The 10,000-nt window shown below is 41.3% G+C and overlaps 1 protein-coding gene across 5 annotated transcripts in view; it reads left to right on the top strand.

The window, feature by feature from the left end:
• The window catches only part of Dhc64C (dynein heavy chain, cytoplasmic), a gene marked incomplete at its 3' end in the record, with an annotated part of 34,407 nt that extends 24,407 nt beyond the window's left edge, over positions 1 to 10,000 (top strand). For 3 of the 5 annotated variants that reach the window (XM_086542611.1, XM_086542608.1, XM_086542609.1), the window contains 14 exon segments: positions 803 to 835; positions 2,657 to 2,892; positions 3,131 to 3,308; positions 3,552 to 3,758; positions 3,966 to 4,189; positions 4,347 to 4,972; positions 5,099 to 5,297; positions 5,554 to 5,697; positions 5,866 to 6,001; positions 6,154 to 6,279; positions 6,404 to 8,710; positions 8,904 to 9,108; positions 9,380 to 9,591; positions 9,854 to 10,000. In XM_086542611.1, the coding sequence (XP_086398737.1) occupies positions 803 to 835; positions 2,657 to 2,892; positions 3,131 to 3,308; positions 3,552 to 3,758; positions 3,966 to 4,189; positions 4,347 to 4,972; positions 5,099 to 5,297; positions 5,554 to 5,697; positions 5,866 to 6,001; positions 6,154 to 6,279; positions 6,404 to 8,710; positions 8,904 to 9,108; positions 9,380 to 9,591; positions 9,854 to 10,000 (4,980 nt within the window). 5 annotated transcript variants of the gene reach the window in all.

Genomic DNA, 10,000 nt, shown 5'->3' with positions numbered 1-10,000 from the left:
TTCACAATGATACGATGTGAAGCAAAAGCCTTTACTCCCAGTTGGTGCCAAAACCCTTCATTCCTGCACTGCATTAGTGATTGCAGTCAATGTAAATGAATGAACTAACTAATTTTCAGTTTTATATTCACAAAACGGTTAGCTGAAGTGAGATGAGAAAATATCAAAAGCTCAAAGTTTCCCCTTTTGTGTATTTATCCTTCTTTATGTACTGCAACACATGAAGAATCCTTATCTTATTGAGAGGTATACCCTTTGCAACCAAGTAGTTAGCCTGACTGTCTAGAAATATTGATGAATTAAGTGAGTGTTGGCAGTAATAAAAACCACTTATCAGACCTATGAAGCTCTAGATATTTCATCTGTAAAGCTGTTCTGTAGATACATTGGCTGTGATTGACGTCATTATTGTCATCCGCATATATCGAGCTCATTAAATTTAGGCTCCATACCACTCTCATATCATCAGACTTTCTTTAAGAGAATTTCTTTGTGTGAAATGTGGAACTATTTTTTTTCTTGGGATGAACTAACTTGAGCAGAAACTAAAGAAATTATACCTGACCTGTACTTGAACATTTATGTAACTTTTCATTGTGGATATGCAGCAGTCAAGTGTTGTTTTTTTGTTTTTTTTTGCAATTGTTGTGTTATGATATGATACAAAGATATAGATATGTGATATGTTTGACCTCAGTAATATGTTGGTATCTCCCTTCTGAAAATGAGTTATTGTTTTGATAACCGCATTAATATTTGGCAGTTAATTTACATACACTGTTTACCCCCATGTCTGCCAAAGGGGAGTATACCTGGGGAGGGCTGGTGCGAGAAGGTAAGGGCAACGCGGACCAATACACTTTGTCCAGTGGGGGGTCTCTTGGCCTCCTTGTACTGCCTGCTCTCACCTGTGCTCTCACCTGTATTCTCACACCCACGCTTACCGAATCTTGGCTCTCCGTTCTCTCTTTCCCCCTTCCCTCTCTCCCTCCCTCCCTCCCTCCCTCCCACCCACACCCTTGTGCTTGGTATGAACTTTTCGTTCTCTCTTGAGACGCATTTCGATTTGACTTTTCATTTGCTTTGTGCCATAAAATTTGGTTTTAGTTGTTATTTTTCTTATGGTCATAGAATTAATTGGGTTTGCTTTGCAATGTTCAACCTTATTTTTGATAATGGTGTTGAGATTGATGGTGAAAAATGATGCTATTATGGATATGAAGTTATGCTTTATTCAAATCCTGTTGCAATCATTGTGAATTTTTGGCTACCAAGCACTATTCCCATCAGACCTCTTTCTGCTGCCATGTTTGCAATAAAAAAAGAAAAAGAAAAAAATTGAAGACAAGAACAAATAAGGAAAACTTGTTGATAGTGACAAGCTCTATATACTCATTAATGATCACTCTATATTCGTGTATCTTCGTAAAAAGAAAAAAGAAAAAAAAAATCACCACAGTGTCAGGACTACTCCATCTTCCTCAGTTCTTTGCTCTCTTTATCTCTTGCTCTTTCTCTCTCTTTCTTTCTTTCCATATCCATTTCCTTGATTTATCTAGGCGTCCTAGTTGTCACTCGACTTATGATTGCCTAGATACTCTCGTCATGCACCCTCATTGTGGAAGGACGGAAACACTACAGCCACTATGGTCATTTTCCCCTTTCACCCACCCACCCCTTTTATGCAGGAATGTTCTATATGCACTTGTAGTTGGGACTCTTTTTGAAGTAGCTCGTTCGGATGTGTGTGGAGGACGTACATCCTTGCATACTATGCTGTACTATGCTCTCTCTACTTCCTTTTCTTCTTTCTATCTGCATACTGGTTTTGTCAGAGTATTCCTCTTTTTTTCTCTCTCATGATCTTGCTCTCTACAAGAATGAGAATCAAAGGTGGCTTTTGTAATTAATGGGTTGTACATTGTTTTGGTATATTTTTGATCATGTACATTTTATAAGCATTTTTTTGTTTTTGTTTTGTTTTCTTACTCCTTATTATTCATGGTTTATGTATTTTGAAGTTTTGGATTATTCTACACAATATATATTTTACTTTGGACTCAGGATTCAGAAGTAGCTTGTCTGGTACAGTTATTGTTTTTTGTTTTCAGTACTTGCAGATTAGAGTAGAAAGATGAATCATTAGTTTTATGATCTTGCAGGCTATTTTTGTGATTTTTTAATGAACAGAGAGGAAAAGAGTAGAAAAATGATTTCTCTCCAGTTTTATGAGTAGTGATTTGCAATTATAGTGAATTGATTAGAATGATGAAAAAGCAGTGTTATTCATTGGGGAATCTTGTACCAAGTAGTTACTTCCTGATTCTAGTATCTTTAGAAAACATGTGTATAATTTATATTTTGTTATATTTTTCCAATTGCCAAATATTTTTTGTATTTTCCTGTACTCTGTAAGATTTCTTTAAACGGTAAGATTTGGTCTATATTAATTTTACTTGCAGTAACTTGTAAATGACCAAGTGGGGACCAGTTTGCAGTACTTCATGTGGTTATATTAATCAGTAGTATTAATCTCTAAAACCCTCTTGTAAATCATGCATAAAACAGAATTAATCTCACTGTCACGCGCAGTTTCGTAGGGATTCTCGAGAGTCAGAAATGCGACACACTGACCCTTGCGCATTGTGTGTTCCAGGTCCTCCAGCTTTACCAGATCAGCAACCTCAACCACGGCCTCATGATGGTGGGTCCCAGCGGCTCTGGCAAATCAACTGCCTGGCGCGTGCTACTCAAGGCTCTGGAGCGCTTCGAGGGCATTGAGGGCGTGGCTCATGTCATTGACCCCAAGGCCATGAGCAAGGAAGCGCTGTATGGTGTGCTGGATCCTAACACCCGTGAATGGACGGATGGTCTCTTCACGCATATTCTCAGGTGGGTTTTTCTATTTGAGAGGAACTGCTAAAATTATTTTTTTGTGTGGTTTAGGGGCACATTTTCTAATTATTTCCTTAGCGAATAGCTCCATTATTTTTTCTTGTATCATTTTATTTTATTTATTTGTTTTTATTTTATTTTATTTTATTTATTTATTTATGTATTTTTATTTTATTTTATTTTATTATTTTTTTTTTATTATACCTTTCTTAATATGGGTAATTTGCCATTGCAGGAAGATCATTGACAATGTGCGAGGTGAGATCAGCAAGCGACAATGGATTATCTTTGATGGTGATGTAGATCCAGAATGGGTAGAGAACCTCAACTCAGTCCTGGATGACAACAAACTGCTGACACTGCCCAATGGTGAACGTTTGTCTATCCCACCGAATGTCAGGATCATGTTTGAGGTAAGATCATATTGAGTGTAAAAATTTGACATGGGCAAGAGCTGGAATAAATTGATTAAAATTGAAACTATTGATGAGGAAGTGTTTGCCGTGGATATTGGATTGTCGATACTGTGTCATTGTAATTAGTCTGAATTCTTTTCTTGAGGAATGATTACAATTGATGGAATGGATTTTGCATTTATTTTTAAACATATATTGTTAAAAGATAGATTTTTATCATTTGAATGTGTTTCTCTCTAGGTACAAGACCTGAAATACGCAACCCTTGCCACTGTCTCTCGCTGTGGAATGGTTTGGTTCTCGGAGGACGTGCTCTCAGTCGAGATGATCTTTGAACACTTCCTTGCTCGTCTGGCGAACATCCCAGTGGAAGAGACCGAGGAAGATGTTGGTTTCATGAGGAAGTCAGAAAAGAAGAAGAATGATGAAATCACACCAACACTGCAGGTTTGTAGATTACTTATTGAAGAATATTTTTACTTTATTTTTCTTTAGGTTGATTGAAAGGATTGATATTGGATATTTGATGATTTTATCATTTGGATAATGAAGAAAAGCATGCCCTAAAAGATGTGGATATAGTTATTATAAAGTTCATATAATCCAGTTGTAAATGGTAACCCCATTGAAACATGTCAAATCTTCCTTCCTCAGGTACAACGAGATGTTTCGGCTATCATTGCTCCTCACCTGAGCACCGATGGACTGGTTGTGAAGTGCTTGGAGTATGCAACCAACCACCTAGAGCACGTCATGGACTTCACCCGCATGCGTGCCCTCTCCTCTCTCTTTGCCCTCCTCAACCAGGCAGTTCGGAATGTAGTGCAGTACAACAACACCCATCCAGATTTCCCCATGCATTCAGATCAGCTGGAGAGGCAAGTTACATCTAATTTGTATAATGTTATTTGTTTATTGTAGATGTGGGTGGTGGTAAGAGTGTTTATATTTAGGGAACTTGTGATAACACTTATACTGTTTCTGTAAGCATGTGATATCATGTGTAAAGACCTAATTTGTTATTTTCATCTCCAGATATATCCCCAAGGCCTTGATCCACTCCCTCTTGTGGAGCTTCGCAGGAGATGGCAAGCTCAAGGCTCGCTGCGATATGGGAGACTTCATCCGCAACTGCACCACCATCCCTCTTCCACCCAATGCCAACACCCCTATCATTGACTACGAGGTGGCCATCAATGGAGAGTGGCTCTTGTGGTCGAACAAGGTACCCAGCATGGAGGTAGAGACTCACAAGGTGGCAGCTCCAGACGTAGTGGTACCCACGGTAGACACCGTCAGACACGAAGCTCTGCTGTACACCTGGCTGGCTGAACACAAGCCTCTGGTCCTGTGTGGTCCTCCAGGTTCGGGTAAGACCATGACCCTCTTCTCGGCCCTGAGAGCGCTGCCTGACCTGGAGGTGGTCGGCCTCAACTTCTCCAGTGCCACGACACCAGAGTTGGTCCTCAAGACCTTCGACCATTACTGCGAGTACAGGAAGACCCCCAATGGCATCATCTTGTCCCCAGTTCAGCTTGGGAAATGGCTGGTGGTGTTCTGTGATGAAATCAATTTGCCTGACATGGACAAGTATGGCACCCAGAGAGTCATCAGCTTCCTGCGTCAAATGGTAGAGCATGGCGGTTTCTACAGAATCTCAGGTGAGGTCATCAGGAATGTTGTTAATGTAGCAATGTAGTTAATTTTTTAAGAAAAATTAAAGAAGACTTGGAATTAAATAAGATCTAATCTGTAAAAGATCACTTATTTATTTAATATTTCTTCAGATCAAGCCTGGGTTAAACTAGAACGCATTCAGTTTGTTGGAGCTTGTAACCCTCCCACCGATCCTGGACGAAAGCCCCTGTCTCACCGCTTCCTGCGTCATGTGCCCATCGTGTACGTGGACTACCCTGGAGAGACGTCACTCAAGCAGATCTATGGCACCTTCAACCGGGCCATGTTGAGGATCATTCCATCTCTCAGGTGAATAAAATGATCATTTGATAAGGATTCAGAATTTAGCAACAGCTAATCTCTTGAATACCTCTGCTTCTTTGTAAAGATGTCAGAGGGTGGAAATTACAGTTGTGGTTTCTGTTCTTATTTGATTGTTTTGAGGTGGGAAACTTGATAAAACCTGTATTCATGAGAAAGAAAAAAAAAGGAAGAAAGAAAGAAAAAAAATATATGAAATTATAAGATAAAATCCTATATATATAATGTTATGCATTAATTTCAGGTCATATGCCGATCCACTGACCAATGCCATGGTGGAGTTCTATCTGCAATCTCAGGAGCACTTCACACAAGACATGCAACCACACTATGTCTACTCCCCAAGAGAAATGACTCGCTGGGTCAGGGGTATCTGCGAAGCTATCAGGTAAATCCACAGAAGATGTGACACGAGGTTTTAACTGATTTTATGCCGTATTTTTACATAATTAGTTTGTAATATTCAAAGCTTATATATCATTTGTTGGAAGTATATAATGCTAGTATGGATATTGTTGTCATATTAACACTAGACTGGTGACTTATTCCCTGAAAGGCCCTTGGAAACCCTGGATGTGGAAGGCTTGGTGCGACTATGGGCTCATGAAGCCTTGCGTCTGTTCCATGATCGATTAGTCAATGACGAGGAGCGCAAGTGGACCAACGAAAATGTTGATGCTATTGCACTGAAGGTAATGTAACTGTAAACCATCAACTTTTGTACCAGTGTTATGTGCGACTTACTTTTTTTCTTTTTTGATAATTGATTAGCAAGAAATGCAATTATTACTCTTTCAATGGAAATGTGCATAGACTACCAACTTCAATGTTTGTTCCATCACAGCATTTCCCCAACATCAACCGAGATGTGTCCCTGTTGCGCCCCATCTTGTATTCCAACTGGCTGTCCAAGGACTATCTGCCTGTGGATCAGGAAGAACTCAGAGAGTATGTCAAGGCTAGGTTGAAGGTAAGCAACTTTGATTATTCATAGTTTTCTTTGAGTATATATTTATAAACGCACAACATTGATGATAGTTTTTTTATTTAAATAATTCTGATGTTTTTCTAAAGTATATATTTCATCTTGACAGGTCTTCTATGAAGAGGAATTGGATGTACCCCTGGTATTGTTCAATGAGGTGTTGGATCACGTCCTGCGTATTGACAGGATCTTCCGCCAGCCACAAGGTCACTTGCTACTGATTGGAGCATCTGGAGCTGGCAAGACCACCCTCTCACGCTTCGTTGCATGGATGAATGGACTCTCGATCTTCCAGATCAAGGTCCACAACAAGTACACAGCTGACGATTTCGATGAAGATCTCCGTTCGGTTTTGAGGCGGTCAGGATGCAAGGATGAGAAGATCTGCTTCATTCTGGATGAGTCTAATGTGCTGGATTCCTCCTTCCTAGAGAGAATGAACACCTTACTTGCTAACGGTGAGGTTCCTGGCCTGTTTGAAGGAGATGAGTACACAACTCTGATGACTCAGTGCAAGGAAGGCAGCCAGAGGGCAGGTCTCATGCTGGACTCAAGTGAAGAACTCTACAAGTGGTTCACTGGTCAGGTCATGCGCAACCTGCACGTTGTGTTTACAATGAATCCCTCTGCAGATGGTCTGAAGGATCGAGCTGCCACATCTCCTGCCTTGTTCAACAGGTGTGTGCTCAACTGGTTTGGAGATTGGTCCAATGGGGCATTGTTCCAGGTGGGCAAGGAGTTCACAAATCGTATTGACCTGGACAAAATGAACTGGAGTCCACCAGACTACTTCCCTGTGGCTTATGAAAGTCTGCCCGTACCCCCAACACATCGCGATGCCATCATCAATGCCTTTGTGCATGTTCACCAGACACTTCACCGTGCAAATGCACGTTTGGCCAAACGTGGCAGCACAGTTATGGCAATCACGCCAAGGCATTACCTGGATTTCATCAACCACTTTGTCAAGCTGTACAATGAGAAGCGTTCTGAGCTGGAAGAACAGCAGCTCCATCTCAATGTCGGTTTAGGCAAGATTGCGGAAACAGTAGAACAGGTGGAGCACATGCAGAAGTCTCTGGCAATCAAGAACCAGGAACTGCAGGCAAAGAATGAAGCTGCTAACTTGAAGCTCAAGCAGATGGTAAAGGATCAGCAGGAAGCTGAAAAGCAAAAGGTTGCCAGCCAGGAGCTTCAGGAGCAGCTAGAGGCCCAGACTGAGCGCATCAGCATCAAGCGTGAGGAGGTAATGAAGGACTTGTCCAAGGTAGAGCCTGCTGTGCAGGAGGCCCAGAGTGCTGTGAAGAGCATCAAAAAGCAGCATTTGGTAGAAGTGAGGTCCATGGCCAACCCACCACCCATGGTCAAGTTGGCTTTGGAGTCCATTTGTCTGCTCTTGGGTGAGGCAACCTCAGACTGGAAGACCATCAAGTCCATCATCATGAAGGATAACTTCATCAACACTGTTGTCAACTTTAACACTGATGACATGCCTGATGATATCAGAGAGAAGATGAGGAATAAGTACATCAGCAACCCCGACTACAACTTTGAGAAGGTTAATCGTGCTTCACTGGCTTGTGGTCCCATGGTGAAGTGGGCCATTGCACAGATTGAATTCGCAGACATGTTGAAGAGGGTGGAGCCACTGAGGAATGAGTTACAAAGCCTACAGGACCAGGCATCTGAGAACAAGAAAAAGCATGAGGATGTAAAGACCCTGATCAACCGCCTGGAACGGTCGATTGCAGCCTACAAGGATGAGTACGCTGTGCTGATCTCACAGGCACAGGCAATCAAGACAGACTTGGAGAATGTCCAGGCCAAGGTAGACAGGTCAATGGCTCTGATCAGGAACCTCAGCATTGAGAAGGACCGTTGGGCTGCCACTTCCGACACCTTCAAGTTCCAGATGTCCACTATAATTGGTGATGTGCTGCTGTCTTCAGCCTTCCTTGCATACGGTGGTTACTTCGACCAACAGTTCCGCCAGAATCTCTTCACAAACTGGTGTCATCATCTACAGCAGGCCAATGTGCAGTTCAGAGGAGATATTGCTCGCACAGAGTACCTGTCCAATCCAGATGAGAGGCTAAGATGGCAGGCAAATGCCCTCCCTGCTGACGAACTGTGCACAGAAAATGCCATTATGCTGAACAGGTTCAACAGATACCCATTGATCATTGACCCATCTGGCCAGGCCACAGAGTTCATCATGAATGAATTCAAGGACAAAAAGATCACCAAGACTAGTTTCTTGGATGACTCCTTCAGGAAGAACCTGGAATCGGCCCTTCGATTTGGTAACCCACTCTTGGTGCAGGATGTCGAGAATTATGATCCAATCCTCAACCCTGTCCTCAACCGTGAGCTGCGCAGGACTGGTGGCCGTGTGCTCATCACTCTGGGAGACCAGGTGTGTGAAGTAGTGTGTGTGTGTATGTGAATATCAAATGTAATGTCAGAGTTAACAGGATTAATAAGTTTATGCTCTCATAAATTATAACTCTTAGTTGTATAAATCAAAATCAGAATTATATTGAATTTCTTTTGGAACAATATGAATTGTATGATTGACAATTACAATAATTTCCTTCCCATTATTTCAGGATATTGACTTGTCACCAGCCTTTACCATCTTCCTGTCAACTCGTGACCCAACAGTAGAGTTCCCACCAGACATCTGTTCTCGTGTTACATTCGTAAACTTCACTGTGACAAGGTCATCTCTCCAGTCGCAGTGCCTCAACCAGGTGCTCAAGGCTGAACGTCCTGACATTGATGACAAGAGATCCAATTTGCTGAAGCTGCAGGGTAAGATTCAAATTGGATTTTAGTCTGTAATCCTTGTGCAATGGGCAGTTTTCTTGATGTCGGATCACTTTTATACTACATAATTATTCCTGTGGTGGTGTAAATGATCTGAAAATACCCCAGGCCTGTCTGAACATCTTAAGATGTTGCCTGTCTCAGAATGGTTTAAGACAGAGAGAAAATATGATGTGTGAAAGGGCATGTGTTGTGTTTGCTAAACTTTCTCTCTTGAGCTTTGTCTCATAATCATATTCTTCTCTCATTTCTACAGGAGAATTCCAGCTCAGGTTGCGACAGCTGGAGAAGAACCTGCTGCAAGTCCTGAATGATTCCAAGGGCCAGATCCTGGATGATGATTCTGTCATCACTACGCTGGAAACGCTGAAGAAGGAAGCTGCAGACATTTCCCTCAAGGTCCAAGAGACAGACAAGACTATGCATGAGATCGAGATGGTGTCGCAGCAGTATTTGCCGCTATCATCGGTAAGAAAGTTATTCTGTTTATTATTATTGTTGTTCAGTAATTTATTATTATATATTATTATTATTATTATTTTTTTAGTAGCAATCATTAATCATTAGAGTGTTCTTTCACCTAATGATAATCTAAATATTTACATTCAAACTGACAAAAGAAAAAGAAAAATTTAGACCAAGTATCTCTATAAATGATATTAGGATGTTTCTTACAAAGTACTGTTATTACCAAAAATGAAACACAAAAAAATATTAAATATATTTTCAGGCATGTTCGAGTATCTACTTCACCCTGGACGCCCTCCATCAAGTACACTTCCTGTACCAGTATTCTCTGCACTTCTTCTTGGATGTCTTCACTGATGTTCTCAGTAACAACCCCAACATCAAGGACCATACTGACTATACTCGCAGG

The sequence above is a fragment of the Penaeus japonicus genome, unplaced genomic scaffold (genome assembly GCF_977035675.1).
Source record: "Penaeus japonicus unplaced genomic scaffold, GWHDUDI00000001_assembly GWHDUDI00000012, whole genome shotgun sequence".
NCBI classification, from domain to species: Eukaryota; Metazoa; Arthropoda; class Malacostraca; order Decapoda; family Penaeidae; genus Penaeus; species Penaeus japonicus.
Note: the sequence above shows the minus strand (reverse complement) of the source record. Positions and strands in the feature narration are given on the sequence as shown.